We start from the raw sequence: 20,626 nt of genomic DNA on the forward strand, positions 1-20,626 counted from the left end.
AGACTTTGGGAAACACTGATCAACATTTCATGAACCAAAGAACTACTTGATTAATCAAGAAAATTATCAACAGATTAATTGACCATGAAAACAATTTGTTAGTTGCAGCCCTAGTTCTGTATTTTTGCATCCATGGTGACAGATAACTTGGTTTAACAATAGTAGGTGGAAGCAACAAAACCAGACTGAGTGGTTGGTTGAAAACAGTACATTGTGCTCAGAGGTGTCAACTGCTCACACACACACACACACACACACACACACACACACACACACACACACACAGTGAGAGAGAGAGGGAGAGATAGACAGAGAGATCATGTTCATGTCTTAGCTAGCAACCACAGTCCAGCCTCCCAGTGTCGTTTATCACCCTCCTGTCCTTCTCCTGACTCTCTCCCCACACACACCAGTTTCACCCAGTATGGCCAAGCTGCTGCCTCTTCACTCTGGACGGCTGGTCATGGGCCTGCGGCCCCACACGGCTCCAATCGCCACCACACATTCCTCCCCAGGAAGACAGACAAGTGGGGGATCCAGGCTAACATGGATCCACACAGAGAGAGGTAAGTTATCTGCTATATTTGCCCATTTTGACATAAAGGAATATTATCATTTCATTAAATGATTGGTTGATTAACTTTTTTTTAAACTTATCACACATTATTTTAATGTTAGTTGGCTCTTCGAAATGATTGTAGCCTGCCATCACAATGTACAAACACACTTAAAGGTTGGTACCACTTTCTAATAATGAAGAGTTCAAAAGTTTTGGCATCAAAATATACTCGAGGTGCCACAGAAAAAGTACTCATCACACAGACTGGCCTATGTCAGAATTACATTATTGGATTATGATTATTTATGTATTAATGTTAGTGTGGCAGCTGGCAAAGGTAAAGCTGCTTTAAAATACTTTATATACTTTATCTGCTTGTGAATTATGTGTTATTTTAATGGAACTGTTCACCCCAAAATAAAAAAAATAAAACTTTTAGTACTGGCTTGTAGTGCTTTTATTCCGTCTAAATTTGCTGTGAGTTGCTGAATTTTGGAGATGTTGCTATAAAGATGTCTGTCTTCTCTCTAATATATTGAACTAAATGGCACTAGGCTTGTGCTCAAAGCACCAAAAGATATTTGGAAAAATTCGACAGCAATGTCCCTTTCCATAAATCATGACCTGGTTACTCAAAATACTCACTGACCTTGCTGTGAGCCATTTCATGTAGATTCTTTAGTATTGCAGAAAGAAAGTATTTCCTAGATGAAAATGCTCACAACAAGGTCTGTAGATCATCTTGCATAACTGGGTCATGATTTTTGGAAAGGGACAAACGTATTGTTGTTGCTTTCTGCACCACAAGCCAAGTGCCATCTAGTCCCCTTATAGTGGAGAGAAGGCAAACGTCTATATCTCAAAAACTACCACATATTGTCAGCAGTATATATGGATAAACAGCACTACAGGCCAGGGAAAAACTTATGTTTGTTGTGAACTGTCCCCTTAATCAGTAATACTGCATTATAATTTATTTGTTGATTATATTTTATATTATTAATCTTCAAGTTACTCAAGTTGCAGTAAAACATAGCATAGATACACTTCCATTCAGTATATTGTCAAAATTATTGTATGAATGTTCTGCATGTTCTCCAGCTGAATGTGGACAAAACAAAAGAACCAGTCACTGCTACACACACTGCACCAGGCTGATCTGATCTCTGCCTCTATCCATGGCAAAACACTGAAACATCTTGGCGGTCTCTTGGAGTCATTGTAGATAATAAACTGCTGCACATCCATCTGTGAGATCAGAGCACCTTCTGTTGCCCCCCACCTCCTGTTGTTGCTTGCTACAGAAGCATAATTCAACACGTCCTGCTGCACTGTTTCCCTGCTTCTTTACTGCACCGCATTGTTTCCAACAAAAATGGTGTCGGTCACACCGCCTCCAAAGTCATTGACCTCCCCACACCAACAGCAGAGCGTCACAAGGAGCTCTCACCATAACAAATGACACTGCCCATGTGGGGAGAGAGTAAAGGGCATGAATGTGTATGTATAAATGACCATGTGTCCATTGTTTTGTGCATTTGCATGTTTTTCTAGTGTGGAAAAAAGTTCCTCACAAGAAGCCTTCTATATGTATTTCCCTAAAGTAGATTGAAAGTGACATAAGAATATTTCCTCAGTCCACAGTCCAGCGAGCTACTGTCTGGGCCGGCGTCTCATCCTGGAGCAGGTGAAGCCTCTGATCCACAGCAAACTGACAGACATCAAGACAGCCTTCATGGCAGCAGACCCGGATGGGATCGGGCTGGTAAGCAGAGAGGAGTTCACACGAGTCCTGCAGAGCCTGCTGTGTGTTAGCCAGGACCAGCTCGACGTTCTGCTCAACCAGGTGAGAGGGATGGTCAGACTCTCCCAAATACACCCCAGCAAGGTGGCTGCTTTATCAGTGTGCAAGTAGAAGGTTTACTTCATCCACTTCTCTGTGGTCCTTATTATAAATAGTGACAGCAGGAGGTAACAAAACATTTTATACCTACATCATACAGCAGTAAACTGAAAATAACCAAGGCTGTGTCTGACCATTTGGGTTAGCAATTTTCTGTCTGTATTTAATGATGTACTTTTCTAATGCAGGATGAGACTTTAGTAGAAAGTGAAGGGTCTGTGAATTTAACTTGGTTCAGGTCTTCACTATTTCTTTACCCTGTGAGATTTTTTCAGTTTGCATCTTAAATAGTAATCTAAACTCCAAAATAACAATTAAACTTAGTTTTCTTCACAAAAATGATTGATGAAATACTGTGTTATATGCCTGCTGTGTGTGTTTTTTTTTTTAAAACATTATGTTATACCTCTGAAAATCAAGAAGGCCTTGCAACATCTGCACAGCTTTGGCAACCCCTAGTGGCACTCGTTGCCCCCATGTTGGGAACCAGTGGTTTAAAGAACCAGCCCTCAAAAGGTCAGTTTCTTGCCCTGATGTTGGCAACCACCTTGAAGTGTGTCTGACCCTTTGCTCTCAACTTCCTGGAAGGAGGGCAAGGGAAAAGAAACTCTACCTGTTTGCAGCCAGTCAGATTAGAACGTTCGTTTTCATCCAAAAAAGCATGATGTAGAGCAGGGGTGTCAAACTCATTTTCACAGAGGGCCACATCAGCATAATGGTTGCTCCCAAAGGGCCAGATGTAACTGTAAGAACGTATAAATGTAGCTAAATGTAACTAAATGTAATGTAAAATAAATGCAGCTACTCCTTAATGTTAAATAACTCTGAATTTTTTACTTATTCAACTTACAAATATTACATATATATTTGCATAGATGTAAAAAAAATATGTGTGCTTGTTGCTCTGTTATAACATAAATCCTTTTAATTTGTCAGGTTATGAAACACACATTAATACATCAATCAACGATCAAACTATCCAAGTGAATAAGGAAAAATAACAAGTTATGACATGTTATTCCCATCTTTCTTGAAACAGCCTTCCATCTGCATAAATTTTTCCTCTGCCTGGACATTTTGGGATCATTGTTCATATTTCTCAATTCCACTTGTTTCGAAAATGGCATTGATGTGGAAACACTGCAATCTGTTGGCGGGATGCCGTCACTTTGCGGGTAACATATTCGGCATGCATTATGGGAAATGTAGTTTATAGTCAATGCACCCTTTTAACTTATTTATTATAAGACAATCAGACCTTTTAAGCTCCTGCAGGCCACATAAAATGACGTGGCAGGCCACAATTGGCCTGCGGGCCTTGAGTTTGACACGTGACGTAGAGGCAAAGTACTAAGATAGGTTACTCTGATCTATAGGTTCAAATAAAGTGGATCTAAAGAAAAAAGTGTCGATTTGCAGAAAATAAGTAACGTTCATTTTGGTAGATTCAGGCAATGAAGGGAAATGAACTGATTGGTGGATTCATACTTTTCACACATTGAATTTTTTTGTGGTTTTTATGCCTTTATTTGATTGGACAGTTTGAGTGAGGACAGGAAAGGGAGAAAGAGAATGGGGTGGAGTGAGGGGTGGCAGGACTCACAGCCTCAGTACATGCGGCTCATGCTTTACCAACTGAGCTATCAGGCCACCAGGATTCACACTTATTACAGGGGACAGGGTTGATCCCTCACACAGGGCCATGCCCCCAAGAAAATAACTGTAACACACCCAGTTTGAGCTGCTGGTATCTGGGCAACGGGCAATGCTTGGTTTGGCTTTCCCTTAAATGTGTGTTGGAGATTTTGTTGTTATGCGAGTTATCATCCAGAAGATGGCAGTATAAGGTTTGTTTTAATCTCTTCCAGGCAGCTGACATTGACAAATGAAGCTCCGTGGCCGTGGAGACTGGTCAGAGGAGAAGTGATTCTGGCAGCTGTTAAAGCAGACGCTATTTGTTTGGCATCAGTTTTTCCTCTGAACCAGCCCACAGACTTATTCTTTTCATGCATTCCTCATCAGCCTGAACATGTTTATTGAAAAATGAAGGCATACATTTAAAAAAAACAACAAACAAAAACTCTTGGTTATGAAAGCAGGCTGATGTAGGATGTGGAAGTCGAGGCCTAATAATGAGAGTGTTGAGGCCTTGTATCAGGATGCTTCTCCTCTCTGGCATTGATCAATTGAGCATGCACGTGTGTTTGTGGTCCGTGCATGGCGGCGTAATTCCCCCCTCTGCCTTCATCTTCATCTGTGCGCGCGCTGCCTCTGTCACTCCGCTACGCCACTGTAATCGTCTCCACTGTTCCTCTTTGTTCCGTCTCAGCGCTCACGCCTGACAGTTTGACTGCCTGTCTTTCCCGCACAGATTTCCTCCCATAATATCAGCACTTTGTGTCTTCCACCCCCCACCCCCCCAATACACAACCCCACATCCCACCATCCCCTGCCCACCCCTCCCACTCACCGTCTTATTCATTAAAGACACTGTGGGTGTGTGTGTGTGTGTGCATGCTTTCTGGAGAGTTGTGGAAAGTTTACTTTAAAGGACTATCACTGGAGTAGCAGCTGTTGTTCTGGTGACATTCGGATGTGGAAGTTGCTTTGTGCTTGAGGGAGCGAGATGCCACAAGGAGCCCGACAACCCCACCCCCTCCTCCTCCTCCTTCTTCTTCTTCTGTTATTTATTTATTTATCCAGTCTCATCTGTGCCACATTTTTGTTAAATATTGATCCGATATTGAATGTGCACCGGTAGCTGAGCCTGTAAAAGAGAAGTTGCTTGAATAATTTGAGCTTAATGGGAAGGATGGACAAAAAGACAATTGCAGAGCTGCTGACAAATCTGACGACAAAGAAGAAGCTGGTGACAGACAGCCAGACTCATGCTGAGAACAAGACAGAGAAAATCCACTGCATCACGAGAGCTCAAGCTCTGTCTCCTCCCTCACTGAATGTCTTTTTTTTTCTGTTTATTCAGTGTGATTAGAATTGATTTGGATTCCTCTTAAATGTTGCAGCATCCAGCCGACTTCTCTGGAGACGCAACCCACATTTGAGACTGACGAAATACTCTCTTATATACGCTTTAAATAAAGTGTATGTAACATGTTCTATTTGAGAAAGCAGTCACATGCAGTTTATTGAAAATGCAGGGATATTGACAGTAGGGCAGGGCGATAAGGCTTCTAAATTCTATAATTGTTTTTAGGCTATTTTCGGATATAGGATATAATAGGGCGAGGAAATATATTGATATTGTATTATGATATGAAAATAGATATTGTCTTAGATTTTGGATGTGATTACATTATGATATGGTGTCTTTTCCTGTTTTGTAAGACAAAAGTGGTAAAAGTGGCAGTAACTGTGCCTAATTTGACATTGTTTTGTCAGGCATCTGTTTGAACTTCAATACAACACCCATTTTCTCATTTTCATTTTAAGTTGATCGATTGATATCAAGGTACTTGGTCAAATATATTGTGATTTTTGATTTTATCCATATCGCCTTGCAATAGTACAAATTTATTTCATCACCTCAGCGATTTTCACTCTAAGGAGTACACAACATGTCATGACCTATATGATCAATAAGTATTGATATCGACCAATATAAAACTTCACAGTCATGATAGGCTTTTCAGCAATACTAATACTTTTTATTACTAATAGCCTTTTTTCCTTAAAAAAAACAAGAACAAACCAATTAATCAATTAACTATATAGTTGGCGATTAGTTTAATAATCGATTAATAATGATTAATCAATTATTGTTGCAGTGCTGATCGATTTAATATCTTTATATTGCCCAGCCCTAATTGATAGGTAAAATAATTTTCTGTTGTTTTTTTCAAAATAAATAATAATTTGGCATAACCATAACATAGTTTCAAATTCAACTGCAATGGATTAATTTGTCTCTATAACAAGCACTGCGTTCAAGAATGAAGATGCTGACTTTCTCCTGAGTCAGAAAAAGAAAGACTTTTCCTTTCAAATTTGACAGGACTTGTTAAGATCAGAATTTTATATGGTCATATATTTTACTGCAGTTATTAATTTTCTAATATCAAAGATATATAATTTTAAAGTCAGACAGTCTAACTTTTTGAAAGAAGACTTTTTAGTCCTGAAGGCCTCAGTATGCTTCAGATGAAATGGTTTGCACATGTCGTCTAGTCGTCTGAAGACAAAAGTGTTTATAGCTGTTCTGTTCGGAATGGCTACTCTTGAAAGACTACTGTCGTAGCCTCACCCTGAATGCATTCCACTCCTCCTGTCTTTTGTTCATCTTTATAGCTTCTCCTTGAAGACCGTTGTATAGTGTTACAGGAAAGTGACTGAAGTAGTCATGTGAAAAATGTAAAAGGAGAGTTTGACAAGTTAACTACTTTTAATTACTTTTGTCTACGAAGCTCTGAGAGGTCTTAAAACTGAAGCCATTGTATAATTACCTTAAATCTGCATCATTCTTTCTCGTGGTCGGCAGGGGAGACTCCACTGGCTGCAGTTGGTTTGGTCTTCTTCAATACAGCATGATTTTTATTTTAGTTTAATTATGGTCTCATTTAGAGTAAAATACACGATAAGGCAACATACGTGTTTCGGGGAGGGGTCTGTTTCGATTGACAAGTTGCTACAGCATATCCTCGGGTTCTCAGTTAGATCCAGTCTGCATAGAGACAAAGTGATGCATATTCTACTCCACCCACTCATCCAAATATGGTGACTTTTGGCCCCCAAAAAACTAAATAATTACAGCCAAAATGCCAGAGTTGAGGCTTCAAAACAGTGGGTTTACACTTGCATATTTTACCAGCATTTGACTGGTGCAAATTTTGTGCCAGTGCAAATACCATTATATCAATAGATGGTCCCTGGGCTGTTTGGTTCAATGCAAGTGACAGGTAGATTTGCTTTACTCACCAGCCAAAAAAAAACAAAAAACAATGGTCATTTATAGAGCTGCACAATCCACATTGTGCGTTCCTAATACTGGATTATTATTAATGATGCATTAAAGTGAGCACAGCATTTTCATTTATATGTATTTATATGCTAATCTTAACCTGCAATGTAACTAGTAACTTTACTTGTCAAATAATGGAGTAAAAAGTACAATAATGCCTCCTGACATGTAGTGGAGTCCAAGTATAAAGTAGCATAAAATTAAAACATTCAAGTAAGTAATTAAGTATAGTATTTCAGTAAATGTGCTTAGTTTCTTTCCACTATTGGTTTTGGAATTGCTATCCATCATTAAATGTCTTGTTTTTGAACATGTTCAAGAAAAGTATAAATTCTGTTAAGAGGTGCAAAAATTAATTAAATGATTATTAATTGATTGTTAAATGAATCACCAACTATTTCGTTAGTTGATTACTTGGTTTGAGTAAGTTTTTAAGAAAAAAAAAGTGAAAAACCTCTGATTTCAGCATCTTCAACGTGAATATTTTCTGGTTTCTTAACTCCTCTCTGACAGTTAACTAAATACCTTTGGGTTGTGACTAAAACAAGACATTTTAAGAAGTTGTCTTAGGTTTTGGGAAGCTCTGATTGACATTTTTCACCATTTTCTGACTTTCTAAAACAAACTTTTAATGATTTAATTAAGAAAATAATTAGCCAGTTAATTGACTATGAAAATAATCATAAGCTGCAGCCCTAGTAATTTATTGAGTGACTTTCATCAGCCATTTGGCCAGTGGAAACAAAAGTTAGTTTTTTACCCTGATTTGTATTTTCTGATCATTTCAATTAAATGCTTTTTTTTAAATTATTAATTTCTTCCTTTAAGTGTGACACTAAATACATTGCACAACAATCACATATGAGCACATTCCGTTAGTTTGAAAGTGTACAGCATCGACTGTATTTGTTCTCATGACAAGTATGTTTTTTTTTTGATAACAGACTAATTTACAGGAATAATCCTGCTTAACGCTCTTCAGCACAAAAAAGCACCGTTAAAACAGTGAAAAAATCCAATGTTAACAGATCTTTAAAGATGATCTCTTCATCTTCTGGCCCCCGCCCTCCATTCTGCCTCATCAACCACTGACCTCTGTCTCACCTTCAGCCTCAAACTGAACTGCAGGTGTAACAGCGCTGTCACAGGTATGTAGAGCATGGAGAGACACTCCCCCCCCTCCTCCCCTGAGGTGGGGGCTCTGTGTTACTGCTGATAGCGGTGATAATTGGACGGTGTGGTGTCTATAATAAGACTCAATGTTAGGAGCTCCGCTGGGGCCTGCTGCACTGGATTACACCATGGAAGGATGTAGGGCAGGGCAACAGGGACTCTACTTTGATTATGAGCCACCAAAATAGGTATACGTGTGTGTACGTGTGTGCGTGCGCTAAGTATTTGTCTTCTTGATTGAATGTGTATTTGCGTGTGTGTGTGTTTGTAGAAACTAGTTCTCTGATTTTGTGTGTTTAGTGCCAACTCTTTGCCAGTTTTTCTTCAAGTGTGTGTGTGTGTCCGTGCGTGTGTGTATGAAAAGCGGCACAAGGTCAGAACAAAAGCATGCGGCTGCATTCCCCAGGTGTGCCCCGTTCCAGAGAACAGCACCTAGCGTATTCCCCAAACAGCCTCGTCCTGAAAATTACTGCTCAACCCACCTGACGCCAGCCCGCTGCCATCCCATCACCATGCCGCTCTCCCTGTCTCCACGGAGATGCCATTACATGTACCATTAGCTGGTGCTGGAATGTTTGAAAAGTTTGGAGTGGGCTTGAGTGCGGGAGTGTGTTGGATAATGCCCCCCCCACGATCATCTTCATCCTCCTCCAGTTTTCCATCATCATCAGTCTCACAGTGGTGTTTTCTATACGTGGATCCACTTGTTTATGTGTGTCTGTGTTTGTGGCCGCTGCAGGTGTGTGAGCGGAGCGGTGGAATGGTGGACTACATGCAGTTCCTGAGGAGCTTCAGACGAGTTCCAGCGGCCCGCAGAGCCTGCAGCAGCAACAGCAGTGCGAGGTACACACACTCCTCTCCTCTCCTAAACAAAGAAACACCATGCTGCGTTTGCATTTTGAGGCATTTGGTGGCAGCAGCTGAACATGCTTTAACTCTGTGTGTTTGTGTGTATGTGTTTGTCTCAGGCGTGGTCCACTGAACACTTCCATGTCCCTGTCTGACATACAGAAGCATCTGAAAGAGAAGGTGTGTACTCTCTGACTTGTTCATTGTTAAAAGCTACAACCTGGGAGTTGTGCTTCACTGATGGTCAGATATAGTGAGTCTGTTGACATCAAGCTGCACTTGAGCTTGATGATGAGTTAAATGCTTAGCATCAAAGTTTGCATCATAATTGTTTATAGGGACCCTGTAAAGATTTTGCCTATTAAAAGTGCTGTGGAGAAATAGTTTAACACTTTATTTGAAGAGGTTTTCCTTATATTATACAAGACGTTAACATAGGTCGTCATCTTAAGTTGATTATGAGCAAAAAGATGAAGGATACTGGACGGTAACAAAAATAAAAACAAATAAATAAAACTAACAGTCAAAACAAAGTGATCACGTTAAGAAAAAACAAAGGAAAAAAACACACTTAAATAAAACAAGTGCATCATAGTGCATTTGAGCATGATTGGACAGTCCAGATTTCATAGTTTCAAGCCAGGTAAACTGTTTACATAGTCTATGAATGGATCCCAAGTTTTATAAAATCTTAGTGGAGCTGTTTAGGGTGATCTTATTTTTTTCCAGCTTGATGTTTACATCACATCCTCGATCCATTGGTTGTGTGATGGTAGGATAACATCCTTCCATTTAAACAAAATTAAACATCTAGCTAACAAAGAAGAAAAAGCAATAACCTCTGTAGGTTAGCAGGAAGAATTGAAATACACCAAAAATACCAATTGCCTTTGCCAACCAAGAAATTTTTTTGATGAGCGGTTGACAATTTTACTAATATGCTCAAATGATGGCAATTTATGCACATGTCTGCGATCATATCGTCCCAATTAAAGTTGAGACCCTTTTAGATCACATCCCCAGTCATGTTGTGCACCTGTTTATAGAGTTTCTCTTCTAGACATATTCTGCATGGGAAAAAATAGATGCTGAAAATATGTGAGAACACTGAGAACTATGTAGCATTGAATTGTGTAGTTAGAACCAACCAGTTTTATGTACTTGTGTCGTCATATCCACTAGACATGCACCGATTGCAATTTTCTTAGCCAATTCCGATTTCCGTTTTTTATAAGGGTCTGACCTGCCGATTCTGATTTTGACCGATTCCGATTTTCAGTCTTTCTAAGAACTGTAATTGACAGCATTCACAAACATTTTTGCAATTTTTCTTGTAAAAATTAAATGTTCATAATAAGACACTGACTATTAAATATTAATTAAATACTATTTAAATCACGGTCCTCCGGTTTACAGCCGGGGCTTATTATAGTTTTACATTAAGATTATGAATCAGCTGAATGTCGGCTGAAATCCTGCAAGATTCCATGATACCATTTCGCAGGACGCGATTTCACATGATCTCTTGTGGAAGCAGATGTAAACAAACCGGAGACAGACGCTGTGCAACAGTTTGCAGTAAAACTTTGCCGTGAAAAAAACGCACAAGTTAAAGGAGTCTGGATGAGAAAATGTTTGAGGAGACACATCAACACAGGTTGTTTATTAATCAGCCAGAACAGGAGGTGAGATTTTAACTGTCCCTCTGTGAACAGCAGTCTGCTGCTGGCTAACAGCAGAGCTACAAAATTTGTCTGTTTTGCGACATTTTCAGCTGCTCTGTCTCGTTGTAGACTGTCTGTCTTCTCTTTATCCTGTTCTTGGAATCTGTTGCTAACACCAGCTTCAAGCAAGCATGTGTCTGAGTGTGTAGCTGTTATCAGCGCTGTGTTGATATCACGGTCAATTTGTCTGCTGCACGCATGACGTGACCATCGTGCAGAACATGTGTGTGACAATGGCGGGCACAGAATCGGATATGTGACGCTGACCGGCCGGTTACCGGTCAGGGCCGGTCGATCGGTGCATCTCTAATATCCACCCATCAATCAGTTGTCAACTTTTAGTGGCACAATGCTAAGATAAATTTGTTAAGTAGCTAGCAACAAGTGTGGGACGTTGTACATATTGAGATGCTCACTTTTCAATGTTAAAGGTTTTTTTTCTGGTAAAAATTAAATGTGTAATGCGAAGATGATCATTCTCACTTATCCTATCGCATATCATAATGGCAATTTCAGTCAAAATAATTGCAATGTTAGTTCTTTACCATATCATGTAGCCAAAGTTTTTTCCGTCTAAAAAATATGAGAGAGAAAGTTAGAAACATAAAATAAAAAGAACAAATTGTAAAGGTCCTGTGGCATATAAAAACACCACATGTATATGTTAACTTTCATTGAAACAAAGTTTCATGCAAGCCTACATTTTGTTGGACAATGCATTCAGCTGAGGTCAGTGACCCCGAACACTTGCAGTGACACTCCTGCAACACAACTTCTTGAACCATGATGTGAGAGATAAGTGAATTCTTGCTTTAACATCCATTAATGCTGCAGTGTCACACTTCTGCAGACAGTTCTTTGAAAAACAAAATGAATGAAATCTCCTAAACCCTACTATGACTCACACAGCTTCCTCAGAGTGTGTGAGTGTGTGAGTGTGTGAGTGTGTGAGTGTGAGTGTGTGTGTGTGTGTGTGTGTGTGTGTGTGTGTGTGTGTGTGTGTGTGTGTGAGGGGGTGATTCTTGTAGCAGCAGCATGTGTTTGTGGGGCCAGCACTGGCAGAATTCAGCCTCTACGTAGGAAGCATGACAGAATCGACTCTGGATTTGTGCTGCTTGTGTTCCACATATTAAACCAAGCTGTTGATGTTGTTGTGAAATGCAGAAAATTTACCGAATCCTCCCTGTGGATACATGACTGCCTGAGGGCTATCAGGGCTGTCCTTATCCTCATGACAGGCATACGTGTGTGTGTGTGTGTGTGTGTGTGTGTGTGTGTGTGTGTGTGTGTGTGTGTGTTTGTGTTTGTTTAACTGTATGTTTCTGTGTTGGCTATTTTCAGGAAAAACATCTTACAGCCCACACAATAGATGTTTATTTGAAGTCCATCCATGTCCTCCTCTTTCTGCATCATGCCATTCTTTCTGTTCATATGTTTTTTTAGCTACCAGCCATGCAGACGTGTCCAAAGCAATTGACTCCTAGCAACAGTAATATGATGAGAGTCAGGCCTGTAAAACAAGACGGGACAGTGTCAGAGTAACCTAACCAAGCTACACTGAGAAACAAATCAACCCTGTCAAGGTTTTTCTCATTGGAATTATAGTCGAACCACATTTTTCTTCTTACCTGTAGTGTTGTTTATCCATCCAGATAGTTTTTGTGTGAGTTGCAGAGTTTTGGGGATATCAGCTGTAGAGATTTCTGCCTTCTCTCAAATATAATGGGACTAGATGGCACTCAGCCTCTGGAGCTCAAAGCCCCAAAAAATACATTTTAAACAATTCAGCAGCAGTGTCTCTTTTCAGAAATCATGACCTGGTTACTCAAGATAATCCACAGACCTGGTTATGAGCAATTCATGTAGGAACTACTTTTTTCCTATGGAAATGCACCCCCCAACTGTATCACTGTGCAGAAGGAAGCTTGAGAGAAAATGTGACAAGGTATCAAAGAATCAATTAGGCTGTTTTTTGCTAATAATATGTTGGATTAATGTTAGTGTATTTTCAGACATATTTTAAGTTTTGAAAATCCTTACCAGACAAATGTTTTGGCTTACTGTTTTTATGCTGTCTTTCTGTTGTTAAGGACTGCCTTGAAAATGAGATAATACATTTCAAGGGTTATTCCTAACCAAGAATGTTATTAATAAAAGGCTACAGACCACTGTAAGGTTTAGAGGGATAGTTCACTCCTAATTAAAAGATATATTTTTCCCCTGGCCTGTAGTGCTGTTTATCCATCTGAATTGTAGAGTTTTGGATGGTCATAAAGATACCTACCTTCTTCTAGTTTCAGTCTAGTAGAAAGGAAAGTAGTTCTCGAAGGTTCTAAAATAGTTCCAGTGGATTCTAATGCAGAAAGAAAGTAGTTCCTTTATGAAACTGCTCTCAACAAGGTCTTTGGATTATCTTAAATAACTGGGTCATGATTTTTGGGAAGAGGCACTGGTTTTGAATTTTGTGTTGTTAGTGTTTTTTTAATGCTTTGAGCACCACAAGCTGACTGACAGCTGGTTCCATTACTTTGGAGAGAGGGTAGACATCTCAATGGCCGACATCTCCAAAACTATGCAATTCTGATTTTAAAGAACTCCAGATATGGAGGGATGGGGTGAGGGGAAAAAAGACAGGAGTCTTGTCTCAGAGTGGCCCACCTGGAGACACATCAGCATCCATACAAACCATGTCAAAAATTTACCAGAATTAAGTAGAGAACGCAGATTTGATTCTTCATCTTGGTGTTTTAAATTTGGTTTGGGAGAGAGAGATGCAACAAAGGGCTACAGGCTGGAATCAAATCCATGGCGCTCCGGAGGACTGATAGCCTCAGTATCTGCAGCGTATGCCATACCAGTTGAGCTACAGGGGCACTCCCATGTGACTCTTTTCAGTAGGAAGCAAATAGACATTACATTTATTTCAAATTTTCCTCCAACAAGAACTGTTTCGTCTTTCTTCCATCAGTATATTTAGCTGTTATTCATGCACAGCCAATTCTCCAATGGACTTCCATCATGGCAACTGTTGTTGCTAGGAGACTTGTGATGCACCTCTAAAGCTTTTGCGTACGCTACTTCCTTCCACCCAAGAAAATACCACTTATTTCTAAATCTCCATAAATGCTCTGCATTTGACTTCTGTTACTTAAACAGTGGCTTCTGTTGTCACGGCAACTGGATAAAGATGTTGGCCTACCTTGGTAGCAACACCTCTGCGGGACAAAAAGAGGCTGTGTTTTAGAGAAAGTTGTGATGAGTAAATCAGATATTCTGAGGCCTCTTTACTGAACAAACAACGAAGCCACAGGGGAATCCCTCTCTGCAGTCTACACAGTTTTGGTGACTTTGATCTCCGTCAAAATTGTTTGTCAATTACTGTAATAAGTGAGAGTGTGTAGGAATTTGTGCACGAGTATGCATGTGTGTGTGCGGTCACTGTCTGATGACTCGTCTTGGAGGACCAGCTGGGCCTGATAATGAGTGATGCACACACACACATATGATGGAGTACCAGTCACAGCTGTTTACCCCGTGTGCTCGCCTCACTTATCAATATTCAATTAAGATCACTGCAACACACACACAAGCACACACTCTTTCACTGACTGAAGTAGCCATCCAAGGGTGGAATGAAGGATGTTTCTAAACTGTTTATTAACTCCATCTGTGTCCTGATCCCTTCTTCTCTGGGTGTGCTCATTACTTGTTCTCTTGGTGCAGACTTAAATCTGACAAGATACAGTACATTTCATATATGTTGATCATCAGTAGCTTAAAACAAGATCCTGAGTCATTTGGATTTCTAAACACCAGTAATACAGTGTTCATCTACGGCCTGTTTCATGAAAGTCTTAGTTAGTTTTACAGTGTCACTTTTCAGAAATGATTGATGCTTTCAAATTCTTTGAACACATCTTTATACCTAAATGGTAGAATAGGTCAGTTGCCAATGACTCCCAAAACAACATAAAAGGGCGCTGGAGAGTACGAGTGACCAGCACACCAGACCTTAAGTATGTTATGAGAAACGGTCGCAGTTTTGTTTAGGTTTAGGCATCAAAACTATTTGGTTTTGTTTAGGTAAAAATATCATGCTTTGTGTGAAAATAAGTTTGTTACATTATGTTACCTTATAGTGTAATGTAACATAGCATGTCATGTTACACTACGTCACGTTACCTCGAAGTTTAAATGAGTTAAATTTAACTTATGGTTTTATATGGAACATGAACCCCTGGTGTCGTGGGTGAAAGTCCTGTGTTTGCCAGTTATTCCAAAAATGAGATTAGATCATTGGAGAGTACCAGCAACAGGGACACTGGACCATAAGTATGTAAAGTAAGTTAAGTGATGTTAAACAGGTGGCTAACATAAACATGCCATTGTGTGTGTGGTCACAGCTGGATTAGTTTTAGACAGCAAAACTACTAAGATTAGGCAATAATACTTGATGTGATGTTACTTGATGCAACGTAACGTGACATTATGTGAAGTGATGTGATGGGAGGTGAGGTGATACTACATAATGTGATACAGCCGTTACGTGACACGGCCATTAGGCGACATGACGCTATGTGATAAGTGAGATGACATGACATTATGTGACGTTATGTGATGCTACATGATTCGATGTGACGTTGCATCATGCAACGTGACGATGACGCTACGTGATGCCATGTTACGTTACATGATGCTATGTTATGTGACGCTATGTTATGTGACGCTACATTACATGAAGCTACATTACATGAAGCTATGTGACGTTACACTTCTTAATATGATGCTACCTTTATGTGACAGGATTGTTACATGATGCATCTGTGCTGTAATGTGACATGTGACACTATGTGGCACTACGTGATGCAATGTGACATTATGTCAGAAATGTAGAATTGACCTATTTCCCGTGTTTGACTTATCCATCCATCCGATCCCTACACAGACTTTTCAGCTCTTTACATGGCTCCCTAAGTATTACTAAGACTAGTAGTCACCTCCTAACAATAAATATGATCTACAGATGAATTATACAGCCATTTAGCCATCTGGTGTGGATGGGCTGTTGAAAGGAGATGTTTCCTTTCAGCTCCACTGTTAACTACTGAATAGTTTAGATAACACAAATTACTGATTTGTTGAGTCTGAAGTCTTAAAAACAGTAAATTGACTACATAAAAAATTTTGTTGCATGCTTTGCTGTATTGACTTCACAGAAGAAGTGTTTATCAGTTAATAAGAAACTAATGCTCAGTTAAATGTGCTTTAAAACTAAACAAAATGGCAAAGTCAGATGAAACACTGTAAATCACATGAGAAAATTGTGTGTAGCCCTGATAACTTGGGGGTTGCGAGTGTGACCATGAACCACAACATCCATGGTTCAGGTTCATCCACGCACCTTTATTGCATCTCTGTCTTCCACATTTCCTGTCATGCATCTATTGTATGTAATAAAGACATAAAAATGCCCCAAAAACAAAATTGAATCACCCTTCTCTGGTGAGCAGGTGAGCCACTGTGTCAGTCTGTCCGTGTGGTTTTGATGGACACTTCTAAATGAACACTCAGTTTTGATGGATTTAAAACTTTGAAAAAGACATTTAGGAAGCGACCAATACTTTTCAGACAGATGTGATTTTATTGTTTAGTTAATACAGTCAGGCAGCAGCATAATTGAGTTAAAATATTTCACCAAAAATCTAAAACGGGACCAACATTCAATCTAATTCCTGTCTGCACCATGATGGATGAGTGTGTTACTTCTGTCATTTTAATCCCATTTTTTTGCAAGTTGCAACTAATCTTGGTCTGTCTGTTTGAATCTGCTGTTTTGTGAAATACGCTACAGTTGTCGACTGATTGGCATTGCTAAGACTGGTCACATCTCCTACCTGCCTGCTTTATATTCTATTAAAGACTTTCAGTTTTTCAAAAACTGGCTGTTAATAAAACTACCATCTTTGACACAGCATACAATCATAGGTGTATTTATCTTAATTAATTGGACAGCATTAGTTTTCTCCTGATCAGATCATGTTTTAATTTTTGCATGGGTGCTCACTATTATCCATGGGTGCCTGAACTCCTGAGCATGTAATCCAAGGAGACTGTCCAAGAAAAAAATCAACATTATCAGTCGTTTCAACAAGCGCCTCACAGTGACATCTGTTTAAGTTCAGCGACGAAGCCCTCTAGCAGCTGCAGTAATTATGATGGCAGCAAAGAAGGAAGTCAGTTGATATTGTTAGAGAGCAGGGTGGATGGATTAGTCAGTGGGTCCATTAACTGAAGCAGTAATATAAACCACAATCTTTCTCTTATCCTAACCAAGGGGTCAGGAACCTTTACTATCAAAAGAGCCATTTTTGGACAAAAAAGAAAATTGTTCTGGAGCCGCAACAATTGAATTCTCTATTTTTGCACTGTGACTTTTTTGGGGAGGATTTGGCATCCTCCCCAGCTAGCCTGACATTCACTGGCATCATGGAGTCAGGAGTCATAGCTGTAGGCTATTTGCCAACCCTACCAATTTTCTTGGGTTTTTCACTGCCCTCTGAAAATGCATCGCTTTTTTGTTACAGATGGCCTAAAATTAATATATCTTTAAAAAACTATTGTAAAATATTAATTTTCTGTTATTGTAATAAAATTTGAAATTGGACCACAAGGCTAAATGCTGCAGTCCCATTGTGTATTCCAGCTATTAATTGTCATTCATCAGTCATCTGCAGACATCTACTTGCAGAAAATATTGATGTTACTCATTATGTTATTTTCATTCTATAAAGGTCACCAGAGTGCAGGAAACAAACTCAAATTTTCTTCCCTGCTTTGATTTAGAAATACTCCCTATTTTAGAGGCCTCAAGGTTGGCAAGTATGGGCTATGATGCACATTTTAATTGATCAAATAATACAACTTTTGGGGGAAAAAAAACTCTGGCATATAGGCTACACATTTTTACAACTGAAAAATGTAGAAAATAAGAAAAAAGTAAAGAATTCATATTTTTTGTCAGAGCTGCAGGTTGCTCACCCCAGTCCTAACCAAACACTTTAGAAAGCTCTGACAAATGATTCTGTCTTGTTCTATGTCTACAAACTGGAGGCGTGCAGACCAGCATCTATTATCGGTAATACACTGACTTATTGATAAATACTTCACACAGTCTCATTTTAAATAATCTGAACTGTCCTTTTAAATATTAATCAGTCAGTCCTTAGCAAAATGACTATTTTCAATCTATATTATGACCAAAGACTGTGTAAAAATGGCTCTCAATAATGGTAGTCTCTCTCACGAGCAGTTCATGAAACCAACACAACAGCAGGGAGCTTCCCATATGGGAATTCCCAGGAGTAAATCTTCATCAAATGGTGGTCTGTGGTCTAATCTGCATCTATTTCAGGAGCCTCAGCATGAGTATTTCTGGGAAGCCCTCTTGTAGACCCTCCATGTTGTTTAGGTTATGTAGTGCCTTTGTAATACTAATGTTTGGATAGGGAGCGACAGCAGCAGAATGGTCCCAGAGCCCCTTATTATCCCTCTGAGCTCCACTTTAATGCCGCCTGTCTCTGGCACTCTGGAGCCCAACCAGAGAGAAATTAGCCCTCTAATTGACAGACAAAAGAAAGTTCATCTCTGTGCTCTCTTATGATCGACGTCTGATCTCCTCTCGCTTTTCTCTCTCTTTTCTCCTCTCTTCACGCTCCCTCTGTCACTTAGCGCTTTCTCCTCCTCCGCTCCCGTTTGTGATCTGACTGTCTCCCTTCATTCCCCTCCAACTCTCTGTCTCTTTCTCTCTCCCCATCTCCCTCTCTTTCATCCCTCCTCTTCAGAGAGCCGTCCTATCCCTCTGCTCGTCTCCTTCCCATAATTCATGGTGACAGGAAAGGTTAGAGCAAGCACGGCGGAGCTCTGGCTGACGGAGAGAGGAGAGTCGAGTGTCTTTTAAAGCCGTGTCGTTACACACTGTTTACAAGTCAGCACAGTTTGATTGGAAATACTGAAACGCAGCTTTGTCTGTGACATTAAATAAAGTCAGAGAGACAGTGTTGACATGTGTGGATTAGTGCTACACTCACATTTATTATACTATTATAACACGGCAATCATTGTGTCATGTTCTGTGATGCAGGTTTCCTCTTTCGTTAGAATTTTATTTGGTGATTTTAGCATCTGTGAAAAGGGGTTTTATATGGAAGAGTACAAGAGCCAGTAAAAAGAAAGAGGAAAAAGATTTTTTTGCATTTCAAGGATAAATTTAAAATGCCAAGTATAAAGTGAAGATGTTGAGAATGAAATCAAAATGTTGAGAATAAAGTCATAGTACTGAGAATTAATTCGAGGTGTCGAGAGGAAAGCCAGACTGTCAAGAATATAGTCCAAGCGTAGAATAAAGTCGATGTGTTGTGAATAAAACCAAAATGTTGAGAATAATGTTGAAGTGTCAAGAATGAAGTCAAGATGTCGAGAATAAAGTTGAAGTGTTGAGAATGAAGTTGAAGTATTGAGAATAAAGTCAGGATGTCAAGAATAAAATCAAAATGTCAAGAAGAAAGTCTGAGTGTCGAGAATAAAGTCAGAATGTTGAGAATAAAGGAGAATTGTTGAGAATAAAGCCAAAATTTTAAAAAGTAGTAGAAGTAGAAACATTAAGAATAAAATCACAATGTTGAGAATAACGTCAAGGGTTGAGAATAAAGTGGAAGTGTTGAATACAATTTTGACGTAATTCTCAAAATCCAAATTTTTTTTGATAACTATCTTTGAAATGGTTTTTCAGTTTTAATTTTTACGTTTTGGCTTAATCTGGATTGTTTTTTACATTTAGAAGTAAGTCAGAATGTCTATATTAAAAGTAAAATGCCATTTTGAGAATCAAGTCAAAAAGGTATTACTACTATATTCTTGACATTCACTTTATTCTCGACATTTCAAGTTAATTCTAGATGTTTTCACTTTATTCTCAAAATTTTGACTATATTCTCGACATTTTGACTTAAGTCTCAACATTTTTACTTTATTTTAGACATTTTCACTTCATTCTTAACATTTTTTACTTCATTCTAGTATTCTTTCTCACTTTTTTTGACATTTTTACTACATTGTCGACACGTCAACTCTATTCTCAAGATGCAACATTAAAAAAAATCTTCCCCTTATTTTTTTCCCTGATGCCTGATTCTGATATTCTTCCGTACTGTCATCAATTGTGTCTGTTACAGGAAAAGAAAAAATGTGTTGTCTAAATGAAAAAAATTGGCCCGTTGCATCTTCCTTACACACTGCCAAGTCAAACAGTATTTGCTAAATCCAAACATGCAGGTGAGGTGGGCGGCTGGAGGCGCAAACACATCACATTAGTCATTAATCATCACACTAATTAAGCCCAGCTGAGAAGGTTTCATGCTTAATTCCTGTGTTTAAACAGGTCAGCT

The 20,626-nt window shown here is 39.2% G+C and overlaps 1 protein-coding gene across 1 annotated transcript in view; it reads left to right on the top strand.

Annotated features, from left to right (window-relative positions):
• Window positions 1-419: 419 nt before the first annotated feature.
• Window positions 420-20,626, top strand: part of efcab6 (EF-hand calcium binding domain 6) — a 77,441-nt gene continuing 57,234 nt past the window's right edge. The window contains exons 1-4 of the mRNA XM_084710883.1: window positions 420-566; window positions 2,209-2,405; window positions 9,350-9,453; window positions 9,579-9,639. Coding sequence (XP_084567009.1) covers window positions 425-566; window positions 2,209-2,405; window positions 9,350-9,453; window positions 9,579-9,639 — 504 coding nt within the window. The 5' untranslated portion in view covers window positions 420-424. The remainder of the gene's footprint in view (window positions 567-2,208; window positions 2,406-9,349; window positions 9,454-9,578; window positions 9,640-20,626) is intronic.

The sequence above is a fragment of the Lutjanus erythropterus genome, chromosome 22, assembly GCF_056507025.1.
Source record: "Lutjanus erythropterus isolate fLutEry1 chromosome 22, fLutEry1.hap2, whole genome shotgun sequence".
Lineage (NCBI taxonomy): Eukaryota > Metazoa > Chordata > Actinopteri > Lutjaniformes > Lutjanidae > Lutjanus > Lutjanus erythropterus.